Below are 23,879 nucleotides of genomic sequence, written 5' to 3'. Positions count from 1 at the left end.
CTCCTCCTCCTCTTCTTCTTCTTCTTCTTCTTCTTCTTCAAAAACTCAATAATGACATCTTCAAGAACTCAACAATAACATTCAATTCAAAATTAATTTATTAAACTTACATACTCATTAATCGAATTACCATACCAAGAATTGTCATTCTCATGAAATGAAACATGAACTTCCCACAATGCTTTGAAATTGAAATAATCAAATCAACACCATAAGCAAAATCAACACCAAAGTTTTTCACAATCAACACCAATGTCTCTTTTCTACAGTATCTATTCTTGGATTGATAAGCATGGGATGATAAAACTTCATTTTTCTGCTCCTCAATGAAAAATGGAGGCTTAAAGATTTTAGAAAAAAAATTCCATGATCCACTATCTGTTTCTTTATGAAAGTCCAGGAAACAAAGAGAATTTGGTGGGTTTCACTCTCTTTAAATAATTGATTTTTTAGAGTAAAAACAGAAAAAATGACTCGTTAATGACATGGCAAGAAAAAATGACGTGACAATAACGTGGCAGCGAGCGTAGCTCACTGCCTGAAATAATGTCTGGACATGAGCTTTTTTGGAGGGTAAATATTCCACTTTAAAATAGTTCAGGGGGGTAAATATTTCACTTTAAAATAGTTCAGAGGGGTCATAGGACTCCCTCAAAGTATAAGTGTGTAGTTGGAATTTGGGATAAAGGTTAGGGGGTATTTGACCATTTTCTCTTACCTTTTTAATTTCACCAGAAAAATTATGCAGGATTATCTCCGCCTTTGTTTTTTCATTCGATCAATCACACTTAGCACGCTACTTTTAGTTAAATAAATCAAAAATGATTTTGTATAGATATTTGTGCATAAACAACTTTTTCAAATACATTTAAAACAAAATTATACATTTTCCTTTTAAAAAATACTTTACCCCCAAAATCTAAATATTGTAAAAAAAATCAAAAATTTTCTCAACGGGTTAAACTTATTTTCATCTATAAATTTTTTCATTTCAAACCCGGTATATTACATATCTCTCTCTTTCTCTTTTCTTTTCTATCTTTCGTCAGCTTATATATAATTTTACGAAAAGCATCATATGCATTATTATTTTCGACCTTCATTAGTCACGCTTAACACACTACCTCCATCCTGCAATCAAAAAATATAATTCAAGATAAATAAATCTAAAAATGATATCTGTACTTGAACAAGTTTTTCAAATAAACTCAAAAATTAAATTATACATTTTCCTAAAAAGATACTTTTCCCTCAAAATTTCTAAATTTGAGAAAATCTAAATTTCGAAAAAAAAACCCTACTTACATTCATAGTTTTTTTCATTTCAACATTATATATTACATATCTCTATTGCTCTTTTCCTATTCATCTTGCGTCTATCTATGTATAATCTTACGAAAAGCACTAAATACATAATTATTTTTGACTTTCATTTTCTTTTTTCAATCCATCATACTTGACACACTACTCCGACCCTACACACCAAAAAACATAATCCCTAAATAAATAAATTTAAAAACGATTCCACATAAATAGCTATACTTAAACAACTCTTTCAAATGAACTGAAAAAAAATCATATTACTTTTCTAAAAAATACACTCCCCCCTCCCCCCCGCCCTGCCAAATTCCACAAATTGACAAAATCCATTTATTTTCTCTAAGGGTTTATTCCTATTTTCATCCATAAATTTTTATTTCAACGTATTCTTTTTTCCATTAGTTACACTTAACACACTACCTTGACCCTACAAATCAAAGATTATAATCCCTAGATAAATAAATCTAAAAGCAATTCCACATGTCTTCACTTAAACAACCTTCTTGAATAAACTCAAAAAAAAAATATATATATAAATAACATAAATACCTACCATTTTGGAAGTAATTACATTCTCTTCCACTTTTTTAATTACTTTACTCTCTCTCCCTATTAATATACATAACATAGCCGACATATACATAGCATTCTGTCTATATATTGGGATTTTTATAATATGTTTAGGGAGTTGGGATTTTTTGTAATATTGAAAACAGAAGTTGTGTATTTGTGTAATTTTTTTAAAAAAAATCATAGTATCCTTCCGTCTCATTTTAGTTGAACACACTGCATTTTACACGATAATTAAGAAATTATAAACTAAACGATGAATTTTACTATTTTATCCTTTACTCATACTAGTATAATTACCCGCGCGATGCGCGGAAATTACTATAAAAAAATTATAAATATTATTATCTTATTCTTTAGATCATATTTAAATTTTTATTAGTTTATTACTTGTGTAGTATACCATTTATTCACAATCATTTATTCATTGTTTAATACTACTATAAAAGATGAAATGTTATATTTTTTACATGAACATTAAAAGTTTAATAAAAATTTAATAGGTGCAAATTTTTTATTAAATATGGTATTAATTTTCTTGAGACAATTCAAAGTAAAATAGAAAAGGACAATAATAATATATGTACATAAACTAAGTGTTTATTAAAAATATTTATTCTAAAAATATTCTTTTGGTTCATTGTTAATGCATTAGTAACATTTAGTATGACATATAGTATCTATTATTTCATTATATATTCATTTACTTCAAACATTATATATTATTTATATTTAAGGAGTGAATAATTGAGTAAAATGATACGACTTTAACAATTATTGTAAATATATTTGAAGAAAGTAAAAGTTTGACAAACATATTGTTTCCTCAGAACGCAATTAAACATAAGGTGTATTTCTGTGCACGCATATTATCTTCATCGCCATTCGTGAAATTAAATGACACCTTTTTCTTTTTACTAAATTCCAAATAAACCACTCATTTATTTAAAAATTATTAGTATAAAATGTCAATTTGACTCGTAATGAGATGATTTATACTGACAAATATATAATTTAATTTTGATTACAAATTTTGAAATTTTTTAAATATATTTTGAATTGCATATCCATCTAAAATATATTATACTTCCTTTATTCAATATTAGTTGGTCATTTTAGAAAAAATATTGTCTCATATTAATTGTCCACCTTATTAAATCAAGAAGGCATTAATTAAATATTTTCTATATTGTCCTGTAAATTATTTCTTTTTAAAATTATTCACAATTCTTTGTAAAATTTCTAAATTTGTAAGAGGTTAATTAGTAAATGTACGTTTTTTAATAATTTCTTAAAATGCCTGAAAATGATCAGCTTGACAAATCTAAAATGACCCAAAATGAAGGAGAGTTTAAAAATAGCCCAAACCCGAAAAGGTTCAAAATAAAAAATAAAAAAGACAAAATTCAATTAGGAAAGTAGAGAAGATATTTTGTACTTTCTTTGTTATTTTGTCTGAAGCTTATTTTGTTTCTAAAAAGAACTTCTTTATTTTGCCCGTCGATGTCCATTCCTCCATTGCAAGTTTACTGTGAAAATAAAGCTTAATTTGTTTCTTTATTTCTTTTCAAAGTTTCATTGTTGTTCCAAGCTTCATAAATAGAGATGCCTTTGTGATTTTATTTCTGGATTACTCTTAAGAGGATGAGCTATTTTTAGCTCTTTTATTGAGGCAGAAAATTAATCATTTTGGGTTTATAATCTTAAAACTCCTGATGAAGTTTTACAACTACTCTCCAAAGGCCTTGTCTCTTGATTGTCCAGATCCAAGGTGAGATTTTTCCGTATCATCCATTATCTGTTTCAATTAATTGAGAAATGGAACTAATTTTTGATATATAGCTCTATTATCTATTTTATGAGACTTATTTTGTGGTTGTGTTCACGGATTTAAGGTAGATATGGTTACCCTTCTTTTTTAAGATGCATGCATGAGTCTCAGATGTGTAGATCTTTAGTAAATATTAAAAAGAACTTGTTTGTTGATCGATGTACTTTTTATCTTATAAAATCTTGTTTCTTATACACTGTAATTGCGGAGGAGGAGTGTAAAATTGCAGAGATGAATGCAGCTTCCACTGGTGAAGCAGCAAGACTTAGAAAAATACTGGTGATATTTATTGTAGACTGAAATCCTATAAAACATAAATTTCAGTTCTCTAACTCATGCAATTTAATTATTTGATTGTCGAAGCCTAGATAGAATGAAAACTTAAGTTAATATTGATACAGAAAATAGTAAAATATAGAATAATTTTGAATACCTTTTCATCTTGCAGTACTAACCAAATTGACAAAGAAAATTTGATTTGTTTCTTGGTGTAGCGTGCCATATGCGTACTACCCTTACCTTCAGGTTTCAGTCCATTTTGTTATTTGTAATTTGACTTATGTAATCAACTCTTGTCATATTCTTGAACTTGTGTTTGCAGAAAAGCTATGATACAGAATTTGAGATAATTAAATATGCGTTGGATGTGTATTTATAGGACACTGGTTATCTTGTAGTTGACTTGAAAATAGAGAATAAAATTTATTTATAAAAATATAATTTAATTAGAAAAAAGTTATAGTTGCTTAGTATCTTTGTTGGAAGTGGCTGTGTGGGAGATTAGTGGAAAAAATAAAAGGACATGGATAAGATGATAAATGTGACTTATACGTAAAATTGAAATTGTATTTGAATAATATACAAACTGTTGAGTATGTTTTTTTGTGAAAGTGATTGTGTGGGAAGTTAGTGAAAAAATAATAAGATGTGAATTAGACGGAGTTTTAGGATCTAAAAAGAAGTGGGATACTGGGAACGGGGGGGGGGGGGGGGGGAATAATTCTAATAATAATATGATGGCTATTTAAAAATTTTGAGTAATATATTTGATTAAAAACTGAACTAACATCTTATAAATCAAAGCCTCACATGCATTCTGAACTAACATCTTATAAATCAAAGCCTCACATACATTTTTTACATCTCAATTTAAAAACATTGTCTTCTTTGTTTTTGTTTGAAACTTTTTATATAAGTTTATAGCTTTATTAATTTTTTTCATTATGTTTATCTAAATAGTGTAATATGCGATTCTGATTTTTTTCCTAATTTAATATTTTTACTATGATTAAAATATTTTTTTTATAATATGACTTTTCAGTCACAGTTGTTCTTATAAAATTTTTATTTATATTATAAAATTATTAATTACTTAATAAAAAATTAAACAATTATTAAAAATGTAATTTACTATTAACATTTTGTTGTCGAAAACGTTGTTTGCTTTAAATATAGGAAAATAGAAATTTAGATATTATAAAATTTATCTATATTAAAAATTGCATAGAAAATTATCTTGCAATTTGCTTGAAAATATAAAATGTAATTTATTTGTAAAATTAAAATTATATTAAAAAAGTTACAAACTGCTAAGTATATTTGTTGTGGAAGTGATTGTGTGGTAGGTTAATGAAAAACGTGGGTATGAATATCACATATTAAGTATAAAATGTTGTTACCTTTTTTATTTCTTAGTGTAATATTTTAAATAATTATTTTTATTTTTTCAACTAACTCTTGGTGATTTGTATTAATTTATGTATTTATGTGAATTTTATTTGTTAAACAGAAGATAAATTTTGTGAGATGATTGCTAAAAATTTAGAAATCTAAATTGAGTATAATATGACTTTTAAGTCAAAATTATGTTTTTATAAAAATTTTTATTTATATTAGAAGATTATTAATTAGTTAAAATATAATTAAAAAATAATTGATACATGTAATTTACTATTTACATTTTGTAGATAACAAAGAATTTGTTTGTTTTAAATATAATAGATTAAGAAAATAGGGATGTCAGTATTAAAAGATAAAAATTTAAACTATCTAGTAGAGATTTTCGTGAAAATTTCTTGAAAATAGGAATGTAATTTTGGTTTAAAATAGAAATTGAATCTAAAGATCGTAAACTATAAATAAAATCTGTTGCTTTTTGTGGTTGTATGGGAGATTAGTGGAGAAATGTGGGTGAGAAGAGGCAATGGGGAAGTGGGATTAGTGGTGATGGTTTCTTAAACTTCTTTTTGTCGATAGTTAGAATAATAATTAATTTCAGATACTAATTTGTAAACATTTCTGGTTCATTAAAAATTATGGATGTAGGATATTTATATTTTGTTTGATAAATATATTTACGTTAGTTAAATTTGATTTTGATCTTTTAATTATTTTATCTTTTTACTTTTAAAAATAAAAAATAAAAAAATAATTAGTGGTTGTGTGGGATACGTGCCCGAAAAATAGGGACGGGAATTGTGACGTGCATTAGAAGTTTTTTTTTATGTTTTTTCCTTGTTGGATTTTCTTTAATTTTTTTAAAAATAGATATTTGATTTATTAATATTGTAATTAGAATAAGGAAAAACACACGGCTCCTTTCTTTTTACCTTTTTTAACGCCGTTCAAAGTGAAAAATTTTAGGATTAAAAAAAGTTAAGATATAAATTAAATTTGGTAAGATATGTCTCTTAAATATGTTAAGATATAAATTAAATTCAAATATGCTAATTCAATAAAAAATTATTTTTATGTTTACTTGTAGATATAAAAATCTACTATTTGTCCTAAAAAGTACCACATATATTATCTTATTTATCCACTTGGCATCTATCTATGCCAGATTTTCTTGCTATTTATAATAAATTATAAAAGATGTGGAAGGTTAATGAAAAATACTTGCATAAAATTATAAAAGGAGACGAAAAAGTATTTGAATATATTAAGTTATTTTTTAAATTTAATGCCCCTAAATATTTGATGCTGCTTTGTGTTGGTGTATGTATTTGATATCCTTTAGTTACAATTATGTATGATATAACTAATTGCTGAAATTTTGTTGAGATTATTAAAATAGACCGGTAAACATTTTCTTATCATACTTAATGGGAGAGTATTAAAAGGCATGAGCATAAACAAAACTTTTAATTAAAATAATGTAAACGTACAATCAAGCTTTGATAACACTTTAACATGATAACTTAATGATAAATTTATATTACAAAGATAATGTTAAATTTACATAACATTAAATATTTTATGGTTGAACATTAAATATTTATTTTCTGTAATCTTTTAAAATGAAAATAACTAATTGAACAGGGTAAAATTATTTCTATGTATTTTTCAGGCAAACGTCATTTAAATTCATTGGTGAGCTAATATGGAGCATGTATGTTCACAACGGCAGTTCACAGATTTGGAGCGAATCAGACATTGTTCATAACTTTGCTGAAGATGCGAATTTATTTTCATAGCATAAATGGGTAACATTACACCAACTTCTGCTCCCATATCTACAACAATATTTTAAAAAATCAAATAATTGAAAAATAAAAATGTAAATTTGAAGAGAGGATAAGTTGTTGGTAGTTCATTAGATTGAAACATGTAAGTCTTGAATGAACTGTGATTATGATTAAGAACCAATTATAATCTCCATATTTAAAAGAAAATAATACCAATTGTTCACAAAGACACGAATGTGATGTACTCCATAACTTAAAAGTGCTGCAATGACAAACCCTTCTATCGTCATCCCCATCCCCATAATTACTAATACTAAAGAGTATAATTACATGCCATGTAACCTTTCTCTAATAGAGAAACAATATGTATACCTTCTCTGTAAACAGTACGTAAAACTTCACAAAGATGACATGGGTTTTTTTCTTTCTCAGCATCGGATGTCCTGTGCTTGATTTCCTTAAACAGAGAAGCCTTCCACCACCGTCAACCCTCTGACTCTACATTCAAGATTATTGGCAAGTAATATGTCACCAACTGACCTGAATTATTAGCAATCTCTTTTACTTCACGAATAAGGATCAAAGAGTCATAAATGATACTAATCATGAAAAATTGCAGAATTTCATACATTTCATTGTATTTTTTTATCTTCAGGTGCTCGAGTTTGCAGTAAATCGAAGAGGAATTTGAAATATTGAGGCCTGATATTTTATCACTCTGAGATGTACAATAAAAAGTGTTTATAATATTGTAAAGTTTGAAATCATGAAACATCAAAATATATTTCAACATACCTGTAATTGTACTTTGAAATATGGGAAGTCCTAATCAAGCAAGAGATGGAAAAAGACAGCAATCTATTATATTATTGAAATTCCTTCCATACAATTTTGACATCTTGATGGAAAAAAAAAAAAAAAGAATCCCAAGAAAAAAATAAAACTGAAATATTAGTAAAACTTGAATGTAATAAAACTAAACAAAAATCGAATTATTGAACATATAGTGTCATGCTTTTTTCTTTAAAAAACAAAAACAAATTACTCATAGAAGAGTGTGCTGCGGAGAAGTTAACGGACATGGGGATGTAATTTTTTATTTTTTTTTGGCTTTACTATAGCTTCCAAGTAGTTGTTGTTTTCTTTGCACAAATTATTTATATTTATTGGTGGACTTTTAAATTTCCAAGTAATTATGCAGTTAAAAGGAATAATTGTGGAAAATTAAGTATGCAGTTAAAGGAATAATTATTGGTTCACAAATCATATTTTGGACGAATTTTACTACAAAGGAATAATTATGGAAAATTAATTTAAATATTTAATATAAACAATTTGATAACTTTCTAGAAAAAAAGTATTCTGTTCTTATTAAATTTAATTTTTAAGTTTAGATATATACATTACTTTTACAAAAAGGAGCAGTTGATAATGGAAATTATGCAAACCGTATACAATTATTTTTCTATAAAATTTAAAAAGGAGCAAATAGATAATCATGTTATAATGAAAAATAACTGCTGACTTTCAAAAAAAAAAAGTACTGTAAAAAATAAAGAACTCAACATTTATTAAAATTTTAAATTAATATAACTACTAACTAATTTAAAATTAATTTTAACTAATTTGTCTTAAAATTAATAAATGACATTGTTACAGGTAGGGGTGTACATAGGTCGGGTTGGTTCGATTTTTATTAGAAAAAAAATCAAACCAATCATGTCGGTTTATTAAAATTATAAAACAAATCAAACCAACATAAAATTGATTTTTTCGGTTTAGATTTTATTCGGTTTTTTCGGGTTTTTCGGTTTTTCAGTTTTTAAAAATAATATTTAGTTTTTACAATTATATTGTGATTAGATCAAATATGTTTTCACTCATGTGCTAATGAAAAAATCATAATTATGAAAAAATGAGGAGCGAAAAACTCTCTTGAAACTAAAAAGTGAGATGAAGAGTGAAAAGTTTAGATTTTAAGTTTATATTGAGTTTTGGATCATTTAATTAGCAATTAATGGACAAGTATTACAACTTAAAAGGCCCAAATCTAAATATATATCTACATCTACTTTCAAATTATTGAAAATTACTAAAGCTAGTTGAAAAAATATTTAAAAAGTAGATTATAACTAATATTTTATGTATAAAAAAGTTTGAATATTATATCTATACTATATTAAAAGTGTGAAGGACCTTAAACTTTTTTCTCTTCATTAGAAGCCTCTGCAATAGATAAAAACGTCTTTTTACTATTTTTCTCAATTTATTATTTAATTAGATTAAAGACTCCTAAAATATATGAAAAGGATTTAATAACTCCTAAAATATATAGAAAGAATCCTGATAAACTAAAAACTTCTAGTACTTCATAGTTTAAAATTATAAAGAAGAATAAGTAGAATATTATGAATAAAATTGTAGGACAAGTCAAAGTTAAAAGAGGAAGAAATCGTTGTGCACGTAAAAAAAAAGGAGGCGGAAAAATTTATATTTAATTATATAATTTATAAAAGGAAAACTTGATAAATAGAATAAATTTAATTTATTGTTCCTATGCATGAGTTTTAGGATTTAATAACATATATTTGTTGATTTTGATTATTTAATCTAGGTAATATTTAGTACTTCTAAAAATAGAATTTTGCCTTATATAGAAAATATTATTTATAATTCTATTTATGTAATATTTTGGATCAAAATTTATACGAAACAAATTCTTATATTGTACTTTTTCTTTTTATTTTAGTTTTGATTCACGTGTTTTTTCACTATCATTATCATCATCCCTTTTGCCTTTATTTGTTTCTTTTAAATCATATCTTTAAAGATTATATATGAAGAATAATAATCAACAATTGACATTGATCCTCTCTTTTGATAATTTCTTGTGTTTCTCTTTTAGTTGAAAGTTTCTGATCGAAAAATTGGACAAGTATGTTTCCATCGAATGAAGTTGTCAAAAATCAACGATTTATTGTTCTTTTTTCTTTTGCTTTCTTTGCACAATCGTGACATAATTTTGATTATCGTGACATAAAAAGGGCTCCAATCCCATTTTCCTTTAAAAAAGCTTATTAGGGTCACGAATTAGGATAGTAGGTTAATTTTTTTTTTATTTATGAGTCATGTTTTTTGTAATATCGTAACTTTTATGTACAATTCAACCACTATAGAAATCCATATTATTTGTAAGTGAGAGATATTAATTGTTATTTATGTTAAAAAAAATCGTAATACTAATTTATGAGAATAACATAAAAAAGGCGGCTATGAAATTTCAAAGAACAAAATAAAATCGAAGCAAAAAAATTGTTTGTAGTATAATCATTTTCACCAATATCACATTATGCATAGTACCTTCCTCTATCGAAGGTTGGGTTTGATTGAGTTGGTTTTAGTTTATATGTGAATGTCTTGGTTGCTTGTAATCACACGTGGATATTTGATCTTCATAATCTAAATTTAAAGATTTGATGATATGCAGCCACATACAAATGTAGATGTAGAAATTCGACTAAATATAATTCAAATATCTACTTAAAAAATCTGACTATATAGATTTGAGATACGAACACGAAAATTCGACTGATATTTATGTAAGGAGGAGAATCCGAACGCTTATATATAAAAAGCCATTATTCAACATTCTTCATCACAAATTTTTAAGGTATTATTCTCTCAATTATTTTTGCCTTCGATAATATTGCATTTTTTTCTCTAGGAATATTTCTTTTATCATCTTTTGTGCATGTAATTGATAAGGTTTTAATTTTACTGTTGTGTCCAATTTTAGTCTTTTTTTGGCATAAGATTTACAAGCAAGCAATATTATTATAATTAGATATCTTTGTAAAAATTTATAATCCACTCTATTTGAGTATACTACTATTTAACTTTTTATAATAAAGTTATATATAAATATCTATATAAGCTTTCACAATAGACAAAATTGTCTAATTTTAAATAATCAAAGGTTACACGTGCGGTATATATATATATATATATATATATATTGTCGGTTTGATTCGGGTTCGGTTTGACTTTTTTTTGGTCAACACCAAACCAAACCAAGAATGGTTGGGTTTTTTTTCTAACGCCAAACCAATCAAACCAAATCATAAGTCGGTTTTTTTCTCGATTTGATTTGGTTCGTCGGTTCGGTTTGACTTGATGGTTTGGTTTGTACACCCCCAGTTACAAGCTGACACTTACAACTTTTAGAACAAGACTTTCTTGCTATTTAGTATATATAGATTAATGATATTTCTTGGATATAGAAATAAATATTAAAATTATAATTGCTCACATTTAATATATATACTATTAATTGCAGGGATAAAATAAAATAAAAATTAATTAGTTTTATCATGATTAAGTAAGTGATCAACTAATATGGTGTATTTATTTTAGTAAGATAACCAACTAAAATGAAATGGAGGGAGTATTATTATTCCAAAATGACATTTTTCCCCTCAAAATTTGAAAGATTTAAAAAATCTACGTTTTTTTTTTTTTTAAATCCTAGTTACATCCATAGTTTTTTTTTCCCATTTATAACCTTGTAAAACAACATTCTTGAATAAACTCAAAAAAAAAAAAAAACATATTATTATTTTCCTAAAAAAAAAACTCCCCCCCCCCCCCCCCCCCCCAAAAAATTTCAACATTAAAAACATCCATTTTTTTAATAAAACCCTATTTATATCCATAGTTTTTTTTTTCCATTTCTAACCTTGTATTTTACTTACTGTTTCCTATTTGTCTTGTAATTGTTCATATTTAATGTATATTATTAATTATAGAAATAAAATAAAATAAAAAATTAATTCTATCCTGATTCAGTAAGTAATTAACTAACATGAAACATTAATTTTTAGTAAGATAAATAACTAAAATGGAATGAATTTAGTATTATTTTATTAAAAAACACTTTTCCCCCATTTTTTCAAAAATTTTAAGAAATCCAATTTTTAAAAATAAAACCCTATTTACCTCCATAGTTTTTTTTCCATTTCTAACCTTGTATATGACTTACTGTTTCCTATCTGTCCTGTAATTGTTAATATTTAATATATACTATTAAATGTAGGGATAAAATAAAAACAATTAATTAGTAAGTGATCAATTAATATGAAAAATAAATTTTTAGTTAGATAACCAACTAAAATGGAACGAAGTTAGTATTATTTAACAAAAAAAACACTTTCTCCCCCAATTTTTCAAAAATAAAAAAATCCATCTTTTAAAAAACTATATTTACATTTTTTCCATTTCTAACCTTGTATTTTACTTATTACATGTATCTTATTACCGAAAAAAAAAGAAAAAAGATGTGTCTCTCTCTTACTGTTTTCCGATCTGTCTATATATATATATAAGATTTTGCTCGTGCTCTCGCTCTTACACCCCTCCATTTTTCTCTACAAATTTCATCTTCATCACCCCCACCCACCCAACCCCCCTCTTTACAACCCAGCTGTTTCACCGATCCATCCATGGTCTCATTTCTCTTTGGTTAACTGGTATGCTTTGCTTATCATTCATTTTCTTTTACCATGGTTTTTTGGTTTTACTTTGCTTATGATCACTGTTTAATGGAGTGTTTTTTTATTGTGATTTTTGCTGATTTTTTTGGTTTTTTTTGAATGCCCATTTGGTGAATTCTATGAATTTTGCTTACCCTTCAGTTTTAATGGAGTTTTTTGATGTTTTTTTGGGTTTTGTTTGAGGTTTATGAATGCCCCTTTGGTGAATTATATGAATTTTGTTTTTTATTTGGATGTTTTTATGAATGCCCATTTGGTTGAATTATTAGGATTTTGTTTACTTTCCTTTTTTTTTTTTTTTTTTTTTTTAAATTCTTGTACTTTTTAATGGAGTTTTTGATTGTGATGTTTTTATGAAAATTTTGTTTTTTTAGGTGTTTTTTGAGATTTCATGAATGCCCATTTGGCGAATTCTTCGAGTTTTTCTTACCCTTCATTTTAATGGAATTTTTTATTGTGATTTTTGCTGATTTTTTTTTGTTTTTTGGGGTGTTTTTGAGGTTTATGAATGCCCATTTGGTGAGTTATATGATTTTTTTTTTTGAGGTTTTTTGAATGAGCATTTGGTTGAATTATGCGGATTTAGTTTACTTACCATTTTTTTTTTTTAATTCTTGTGGTTTTTAGTGGAGTTTTTGATTGTGATGTTTTTATGAAAAGTTTGTTTTTGGGGTGTTTTTTGAGGTTTTATGATTGCCCATTTGGCTAATTATGCTAATTTTGTTTACTCTTCATTGTTTTTTTTGGACTTCTTTAACGATCAGTCTTCAATAGAGTTCTTGAATGCGATGTTCTTCTGAAAAGTTGTCTTTTTGGGGTTTTTTGAATGTCCATTTGGTGAATTGTAGGACTTTTGTGTGTTTAGGGTTTAGGATTTAGGATTTGTTGTGGTAATTTGGAATGGCTAGAGTCATTGAATTCGTGTTTTGATGTTCTCGGGGTGAGGGTGTATATATTTGTAGCCAAAGAAATGTTTTTTTTTTTTTTTGTGTCTGTGGGGGGGGTGGGATGGGGTGGTGGTTCTTGTGATTGTTATAGATCGACTGATGAGAACTGTTGTGTCAATTTCAAATGGGAAATTTGACATATGAAATGAATTGAGATTTATTGAAGTCATTTGAAAATTACTGATTCTCATTGGTCTGTTATGACTTATGCGTCATCTATCTTTATGGTAGTAAAATGAGGGTAAAGCTAAAGGAGTCCTTTTAGGATGAGGTCGATGCTTTCATAACTCCTTGATCGGAGCTTGGGAATGTTGGTTTCCATGGTTAGAGTGCTCCTTTTTCTAAAAAAAAAAAATAAAAAATAGTAAAAAATTTGTGTCTGAAACAGAACTTTCTGAATTAAATAAGAATTTACTTGTGGCAAATATAGGAATGTGTAATGTTTGTAAGCACCTGAGTTTTGAGGTCTAGTGACATGCTACGTTTTCAGATTTTTTAATTGAAAGTCAAAACTTCTAATTATAGAAGTTGCAAGGGCTTGCTTCGGTTTGATTTTGGCGCCGTGCCGCCACCTTTGTATCTGTTATTTCAAAGGACATTTCAAAAGATAATAGTGACTACTGACTCGTTATACTTGACTTATAAATAAATGAGTACTCCCTCCTATCCAGAATAGTTGATGTTTTAGGCTTGGGCACATGGATCAAGTAGTTCACTAATTCCGAAAGTTTAAGAAGGTTTTTGTCTAATACACTAATTATGATTTTCTTTTCTTTTTAGGCGGACATATTTATCATTAAATTTGCAATGGTTAGAGGTAAATTTGGAAAAAAAACATTAATTATCTTGGTTTTGTGAAACTGAATGCATTTACTAGTATAGGTTAGTATCTGCGTAGTATCTTATTCCTCTAGTTTTACTGGTAGTCATTTCATTTGCATTGTTTATCTTGCTATCTTGCTGTAGTTTTTTCCTTTTCAATCCTGCTTTGAATCATGCATGAAATTTCACGGTGGTCATCCTCCCACCTGTATCCTTTTGGTATGTATTTAAATTTGAAGTCCAAATGAACCCTTTAAGGACAGCGGAACACCTTAATTACCCTGGGGTGGATAGATAATTTTGGAAATCACATTAAAATACTTACAACTGCTGAATGGCACAAAACCAATGAGTGGTAGAAACAAAACCACATTTTTTTAAAATGAAAGTAGAAACAAAACCACTTTTTTTTTTTTGATGAAGTAGAAACAAAACCGAAGGTACAACACTACAACCTATTTTGTAAAGTTTGATTACCTGGCTGGATGTTCCTTCTCTATTTACCTATGTTGGGCCTTGGTTTTCTTGTTGGTGTAGCTTGTTCATTTGTTGATATATATTGCTTTACTTTAGCACTCTGATTGTGGTGGGACTAGAATATCTTTTCTTGTTTTATGGCCGTGCTGTTACAGCATGCTTTCATCAATTACGACCATGCTGTCACTAGCACCACATTCAGCAGGGTTCTTTTTGGCAGATAATCATCCTGTCCTCATGTTTAAATAATTGATGAAAGCATACTGTAATGACATGTTCATGTTTCTTTGCTCATGTGCATTTGGACAATGTCTTAAATTATCAACTATTTGAAACTTTGAACTTGTTTTTCTGGTTACGATGAAACTTATATGGCTTGTTGAGGTGCCGATATAGACATTTGCTAGCACTTGGTTGGCTAGCTAAAGCCCAACTATTGTTCTAGGCAATGATCTTAAAATTGTTTAGTGACTAGTTATTGTCCTTTCTCATTTGTAGTCATATATTGTCTACAATTGATATTGAGATGTCAATCACCTAGGAAATCAAAGAATTTAAAATATTATTGTCTTTGGTGTTACTATATATTTGGGATGGGTGCAGCCCTCTACTTATCAATCTTTTCCTTTGATCCTGCATGTCAGAAAGATACTTTTCTCACCGAACTAGTTAAAAAATAGGGCAATTCTATACGTTTATTTTGCTGACGTGGGCTTTCAAAATGTTAAATAGCTTGGTTCTTTGCACCTTGTAATGCTTTAGAGTTTTGATTTATCAAAAAATATTTGCTTTAGAATTACCTTGTTTTCTTGAAGTTGCATTAGTTGTTTTCTTATCTAATAATCATCATCTCGTAACTGTTACAGGTGTTGGAATTAGAAGTTGCAGTGATGTCTCTAACAGCTAGGTCCAAGTCAGAGGTTAAAAAGGTGAGTATTTCAAAGCCTTCCAGTGCAAAAGCAGGTGCTGGAGTTCCCACCAGTGGATACAATCCTCTTCTGCAAACGTTCCATTCACTTGACACAGCTCCTTGGACTTCAAATGCTTCAGTCCACGTCAATGATCGTTTCAAAAACATTAATGAGACAGATGACCTTAGTGGGCACTCTTATGGAGCTGGTGGAGAGTATGAAACTGTTTCCAATAATGGTAGCTTGTCTGGTGAGTCGGATGAACATAAAGAGAAAACATCTAATCTTCCTCTCCGACAAGAGTCCTTTTCTGCAGCTGATAATGACAAGCGGGAAAAAAACCGTCAGAAAAATGAGAAGAAGCATCAACGTCAGAAGGAAAGGCGAGCGCAAGAGCTGCATGAGAAGTGTAATGGCTATCTCATGTCGAGAAAGCTTGAAGCACTTGCTGAGCAGCTTGTATCTATGGGGTTCTCCTCGGAACAGGCAACTATGGCTCTTATTCTTAATGAAGGCAAAGTAGAAGAATCAGTAGCATGGTTATTTGAAGGAGGCGAAGAAGCATACAAATACGAGGAACAAGGTCTTGATACTGGGGATAATTTGAAAATTGACATATCAGAAGAGTTTGCTCGCATTGCTGACTTGGAAAATAGATTCAACTGCTCCAAGCAGGATGTTGAAAGAGCAGTGGTAGCCTGCGAGGGCGATCTTGGAAAGGCTGAAGATGTGTTGAGATCACAAAAGCAGGAGGTTCCTCCCTCTGTGCTGCTCAAGCCAGAAAAAACTAGCGCTCCTCCTACTATGTGCAATGACAAGCTACATCCTACTATGGGCAATGACAAGCTACATCCTTCTGCGGGCAGGGACAAGCTACCAATTGGCGCCGCTCAGAACTTACCAAGAGTACTGGTAAAACCTTCATCATCTAGTACAATACCAGCAAAGAGAGATGATAAAGTCTTTGGTTATACTAAAGTTGTCCCAGCAGGGCCTTCTATGGATCCTGGGAGCAAAAACATACCCTTGCTGAAAAGGGATCAGCCAGAATTGGACTGGGGCAAGTCACATCAAGTGTCGGTACCTGTTGACAAAAAGTGTCTGAATTCCGGAGAGAATCCTTCTATTTCCTTTTCTTTGTCATCTTCTGTGGAGGTGTCAGTTCCAGCTCCCAAGACAGAAACTCGTTATGTGGCAGTTGAAAATGAATTGAAGAATCTACAAATAGAAACTATGAAGGAACCAGTTACAGTCATGCAACGAACCCCGTCTGTTAATGCCAGGCACACTCCCACTTCAAATGTAAGCTCATCTCTTCCAGGAACAGTAGTGCCATTTCTTTCTAATAATATTGTTGGAACAATGACACCCAATGATATGATTCCACATATACCTGTCACAAGAAGCTTGAGCATGAATGGTTTCAGCAGTAACCAATTGTTCAACCAACTCCATCATCAACAGCACCAACAGCCAGAACAACTTGTTTCCAGCTGTGGGACACATGAATCTCCAGGAACTAGCTGGGGAAATAGTTTGTGGAGTAGGACAGTTGGTGCATTACAGACGCAACCGACTGCCGCAGCTACCTCGCCTGGACTCTTCTCCAATTTAGGCACCAATAGTACTTATGGGCTGTTGTCTCCTGTTGACTGGAGTACCGGTAGTCGCCCAGTTATGCAGGTAGATTACAAAAAGATAGACTGGAGTTTACATGGTAGTTTGCCATCATCAGGCGTTGACTGGAGTTTACATGGCGGTTCGTCATCATCAGGCGCAGACTGGAGTTTACATGGCGGTTTGTCATCACCAGGCGTCGACTGGAGTTTACATGGCGGTTCGTCATCATCAGGTGTAGACTGGAGTTTAGATGGCGGTTCGTCATCATCAGGCATAGAGTGGTGCGTAGATAGAGGTTCAGTATGGTCAGGAACAGGTGATACGTGGCCAACAAACCAGCCAACAACAGACTCCCTTATGCAACACTATAATCCTGACTATGAAGCATTTTACCGTGGACCTGAAAAGTCTACTGCAAGACCTGTTCTGCCCAATGAGATTGATGTTTGTATCCCCGGGTTGCAGAATGGAGTGAGTACAGCAGAGACTGCGGCAGCGGGTGCTTCTGGTGTGTGGACTTCTCCCTTTGAAGAGAGAGATCTCTTTAGCTTACCTAGGCAGTTTATTTCTCCCCCCTCTCTCTAAAAGGTAGGGATAGAGGATTTGAGACTATAAAAAACTTTAGAAAAAGAGAATAGCAAAATACGCTTGGACTTGGTGGTTGGTTATGTTTGGCTCATATGTGCATTATTACCCTCTTGTTATTGTGAAAAAAATAATAATAAAAAAAAAGCAAGCCCTTGTTTGTGTTATTTAGTGCCTTCCTTTCTCCCGTTTCTTCCCCTTTAATAGCATGTCTAGCCAAGTTCCTGAAATCAGCTTATTTTGACAAACAATTTTTACGAAGTTGTTTTTTAAAAAAGTATTTATGGTCGGAAGCAATTTGTGCTTTGGGCCAACTTTTTGAAAGTGCTTCTAAGTGTATTTTCTTCAAAAGTATTTTTCACAAAAAAGTTTTTCTTAGAGAAAAACTATTTCTTTAGCTTTTGAAAAATAATTTTTGCTTACTTGATCGAAATATTTATTTTCTCTCAAAAGTTTGGTCAAATATTTTTAAGAGGCGGATCCACGTGGATCCATGAGGGTGCACGTGCATCCCGTAACTTTTTAAAAAATCGTATATATATGTATAGATACTGTAAAAACTTGGTAATATATTAAATCGTGCACCCATAATATCAAAGTTTGCCTGTGTGCACTAGTTCAGAGAGTAGACGAAAGGTCTCTCTGGTCCATGACGTCACGGGTAAGCATTCCTTTTTGTGCCTTTATAATTAATGCACCAGCCATTTAATTGTGTACCTTTGCCACCTCATCTGGCCCACACCTCCGCCCTTTAAATACCTTTGCCACCTCCACATCTAGCCCCACGCCCCACCCTTACTTTAAATTAAATTTAATGTATATTCTTATTTAATAAATACATGGGCCATGACAATTCTCCAATCCAAACCCAAAACTATCAAGCCAACAACATCAAATCCCCCCAAATCCCTAAAATTTACAATTTCCCCAAGTTCTCTTCAAGCCAAGTAATATCCTGTTTGACCATGAAAATCATAATTTTTCGAAGTTGAAATTAAAGTTGAAGTTCGAGTTAGAGCTATGTTTGATCATGAATATAAATTAAAGTTATTTTTAAAATTTTGTGAGAGAAATATGAGTGAAAAAAGTGAAAATAAATTTATTTGTTTTCACTTTTTCAAATATAATTTCGGAATTGTATTTGAAATTTTCATAGCCAAACCCATCTTGTTTTTACTTTTTCCAATGAAATAATTTTTCGAAAAAAAGAACATAATTCATGGCCAAACGGCTACAAAATATATGCTAGAACACGCACACTCAACGAACAACTTTTTCAATTCTCGCTACTGCAACTGTAGAGAGAGCTTTTTAATCCATGAAGCATATCAAGAATGAGTTGCGTAACAGTATTGGTGATGCATTTAAAAATTGATTGTTAAGTTTGTTACATTGAGAATGATGCATTTGTAAATATAAGCAATGATGTAATCATTGACCGTTTTCAGAATATGAAAACGCGTCGACGTCTAGTATAAAAGAATAGTCTACTTTTGTTATATTAATACTAAATTTATTTCATTTGATTATTTCAAATTTTATACTTTGATCATAATTTTTTTTTAATTTTTAAGTTTAAAAAAGTTGTATGCCAAATTATGTAGTTGATAGACATTACCATGTTAAAGATAATAGTGCTTTTTAAGATAATAGACACCCCCTATCTTCAAATCCTGGGTTCGCCTCTGCTTTTTAAGTGAGCATTTGGTCCTCTCAAAAATTTGGCCAACCAGTCTCTTAACCTCCAAGGCAGAGGTAAGGTTTGTGGATACTTTATTCTTTAAGACTTTATATTGTGGACGTTCTATTCTTTCAGACCTCATCTTGTGGGGCTATATTGTCTCTTTAGACTCCACTTTGTGGAACTAAACTGGATATGTAGTTGTAAAAACTCGGCCAAATAAATAAACTATCTGGTCATGAATATTTTTTTTTTTTTTTGGTTTAAACCATTTGGTGTCCGATACCTGCTGAGTCCAACTATATCTGGATTCGCCCCGAGTCGGGCCCCATTTGGACGGGAGAGCTCCCAACAGAGTGTTTGTCCATACCCAGGATCGAACTATCGACCTCTGGGTAGGTTGGGGCAGCCCCTTTTCGCTGCGCCACCACTGTTGTTGGTGGTCATGAATATTTTTTACTTGTTGGAGAGTTGAATCAGGAATTATGTTTGGCGATAAAAAGTTGGAAAATATCAAAAAAGTTGTTTTACTTTCTTTACTCTATATCACTCATAAATTTTTTTAAATTACTGCAATTAGTATTCATGCCAAACACTATTTCAATTTTCAAATGCCATTTTTTCACTTTGAAAGCAAAAACAATTTTATAGGAAAGCCCACTTTAATAGAACTATGGTGCATGTTGGTTACGTATAGTCAAATTTTCACGCAAAGTGATAATTAACATAAAATTTACAAATAAATTTACTTTGCATAAATAACAAACATTTTACTTATTGCCTTGTTAATCTTTATGTGAATGACTTGCACCATTTACTTATTCCTTTCATGCATGTATTAAATCATGACGATTTATGATTATATTAATCGAGTCGACGTACCTAAAAATTGAGATACATTAATCATGATAATTTATCATCATGCTAATCGAGTCAACGTATCAAATTTCCTTATTTCTTTAATAGTACATGCACTAAATCATTATCATGTCAATCAATCCAACATATTTAAAAATTCAGCTGGTCTAGGTTAAATATACTATAAACTAACGTATAAAAAACTTATCAAATTTTATTTTAAAAAACTCTCATTTTAGTGTTTATGTGCATATATATAATAATAATAGTAATAAAGTTTTATTATGGTTGGTAACTAAATGAAGGAGAGTCCTTTCACATTTGGCTTCGTAACATACTTGAGAAAATTGAAGGAAAGGTGTCTTTTAAGTCTTGAATGAAGGATTAGTGACAGTGACCAACAGATAGGGTCAAACATCATTAGGAAACTTGATTAAGTTAATTGTGGACTTGATTAACATTTTTAAAACTTTCTAATCTTTTCAAAAATACAAATCAACCCAACCCACACCCCTTTTCAATCCAAATCAACCACTCTCTCCTCTCTCTCGACCGTTTCTCTCAACTCTCTCCCAACCAACAGTTCTGCAAAATTTCTCCCTTCAACCCTCGGCAACTTCTACCTCCGGCGACAAATAATTGGTCTTCGAATTCCCCTCTTTTCTTCCTTCACCCCCGGCGACTTTTACCTCCGGCGACAAATAGTTGGGCTTCGAGTTCTCATCTTCAATTCAAATCAACCTATCTCTCATTGCTCTTTCAACAGCTTCTCTCAACTCTCTCCCAACCAACTGTTCTGCAAATTTCTCATTTCAATCCTCGGCGGCTTCAACATCCGACTACAAATAGTTGGGCTTCGAGTTTCTTTTTGACTTTAACCTTCAATCGACGTGACAACCTTGTTCTCCGATCACAAGAGCTTCGAATTTTTCATCGCTCCTTTTCTTCTTTCACAGGTAAAAATTTATGGCCATTTTAGTTTTGAAGAAAACGAGGAATTTGAGTCAACTTCTCTTATAGTATTGGTTAACAATTTCAATATTTGTTGCATTAATTTGAAATGCGGTTTGAATAAAACCCTAATTTCTGGTATTACTTATCTTCTCTTTTCGAAGTGAATTATGATATTTTGTTGTTTGTTGCATTTTTTTGAAGTTTGATTTTTATTGTTTGTGTTTATAAAAATAAAACGACAATTTGGGTTGATTTGTTCTGTTCTTGTTCTTGGTAAAAATGGTGAAATTGCTATTTTTTTGTTGAACAAAATCGTGCTATTATTTTTTGTTTTCTCCAACAGATTACCCATCTGGTGCAATATATTAACCATCTGATGCAACAAATTTATCATATGATGCAATAGATCAACCATTTGATGCATCAGAGGAACCATCAGATTATAATTCTGATGCAACAGATTAATCATCTGATGCAACAAATTTATCATATGTTGCAACAGATTAAGTATCGGATAAAAAATCTGATGCAACTAATTAACCATCTGATGCAACAGAATAACCATCAGACTAATGATCCGATGCAACAAATGAACCTCCTGTTGGATAAAATTCTATCAACTCTTCCAACAGGAAATGTGCAAGACTTGATTTTTCTAACTGATCATTCATCTGCCGCGATAGACGACCCTATGTTGGAAGAAATCTAAACAATATTGATCGTTTATAACTGTTCCAAAAGATCACTCATGTGTTGCAATAGATGTGTGACCTGTTGCACAGACTATTCATCTTTCTTAACAGATGAGTGATATATTTTGTATTGTCGCAACAGATTACTCAGTCATTGCTGCAGGTTAGTTAACTGCTCTGATAGATCACTCATATATTGCAACAGATGTATGATCTATTGTACAAACCATTCATATTTCTCAACAGATGAGTGATATGTTTTGTATTGTCGCAACGGATAACTCAGCCGTTGCTATGAATTATTTAACTGTTCTAATATATCACTCATATGTTGCAACAGATGATGTCACAATAGATGTGTGATCTGTTGCACAGACCATTTATCTTTTTCAACATATGAGTGATATATTTTGTATTGTCGCAATAGATTACTCAGTCGTTGCTACAGGTTATTTAACTGTTCTAATATATCAGATGATGTTGCAACAGATGTGTGATCTGCTGCACAGACCATTCATTTTTCTCAATAGATGAGTGATTTATTTTGTATTATCACAACAGATTACTCATTCGTTGCAACAGGTTATTTAACTGTCCCAATGGATCACTCATATGTCGCAAAGATATGTGATCTGTTGCATAGACCATTCATCTGTCTTAAAAGATGAGTGGTATGTTTTGTATTATTGCAACAGATTACTCATCCGCTGCAACAGTTTGGTTATATGCTGCAACAGATATACTACCTGGTGCAACAGATCGATGATCTGTTGCAACTGTTATTTTACTGTTTTGCTTGCTTGATTTACTATTATCCTTTTTTAACGATGCATTAATCAACTATAATATATTTTTTTATGTTCCTATTAATTTTAGATAATATGGTTCTCAAAGAATAGAAATCGAATTAAGTCCAAGTAAAGAAAAAGTGAAGCAGCTAGGCTATATCCACCACTCTATGAGTTTGCTTTACAAGCATTATCTCAATCGGGGTCGGGAGAATGCAGTACTGTCTCATCATGCAATTGCCAAAAGACTCAATTGAAGTTGTAGTTGACCCTATGAGAACTCACCCCTAGTCCTAGATTATTCAATTAAGGTATTAGTATCCTAGTCCTAGATTAATCAATTAAGGTATTAGTCTAACATATGAGGTAGTAAGAATTGGTTCAGTTCAGAGTGATCGATCGACGACTCTGGTCGGGAGGAATACAATACCATCTCATTATGCAATTGTCAAAAGACTCAATTGAAGTTGTAGTTGACCCTATGAGAACTCACATTCAATTAAGGTATTAGTCTAACATATAAACTCAATTGAAATTATATATAAATAAATGTTCAACCTGTTGCAACAAATGTCTTTTTTGTTGGATTAAATCAAATAGATTAGGTAATCTGTTGCAACATATTACGCATCTATTGTAAACTATCAAACAGATTAAGTCATCTGTTGCAACAGATCACGAATCTATTGTAAACTATCAAACAGATTAAGTTATCTATTATGACAGATTACCCATCTGTCGTAAATTATCAAATGGATTAAGTCATCTGTCGCAATAGATTACCCATCTATTGTAAATTATCAAATA

General features: G+C 30.3%; 1 protein-coding gene across 2 annotated transcripts; it reads left to right on the top strand.

The window, feature by feature from the left end:
• Positions 1–12,482: 12,482 nt before the first annotated feature.
• LOC107847966 lies at positions 12,483–18,266 on the top strand. Of its 2 annotated transcripts, XM_047399809.1 has the most exons (3): positions 12,483–12,713; positions 14,465–14,501; positions 15,850–18,266. In XM_047399809.1, the coding sequence occupies exon 3, from the start codon at positions 15,874–15,876 to the stop codon at positions 18,097–18,099; it is 2,226 nt and encodes a 741-aa protein (XP_047255765.1). In that variant the 5' UTR covers positions 12,483–12,713; positions 14,465–14,501; positions 15,850–15,873; the 3' UTR covers positions 18,100–18,266. The 2 variants fall into 2 exon arrangements, with proteins under 2 accessions (XP_047255765.1, XP_016548075.1); XM_016692589.2 differs by lacking the exon at positions 14,465–14,501 and having other exon boundaries at positions 12,529–12,713.
• The last annotated feature ends 5,613 nt before the right edge of the window (positions 18,267–23,879 follow it).

The sequence above is a fragment of the Capsicum annuum genome, chromosome 11 (assembly GCF_002878395.1).
Source record: "Capsicum annuum cultivar UCD-10X-F1 chromosome 11, UCD10Xv1.1, whole genome shotgun sequence".
NCBI lineage: Eukaryota > Viridiplantae > Streptophyta > Magnoliopsida > Solanales > Solanaceae > Capsicum > Capsicum annuum.
This window is presented reverse-complemented; position numbering and strand designations above follow the sequence as displayed.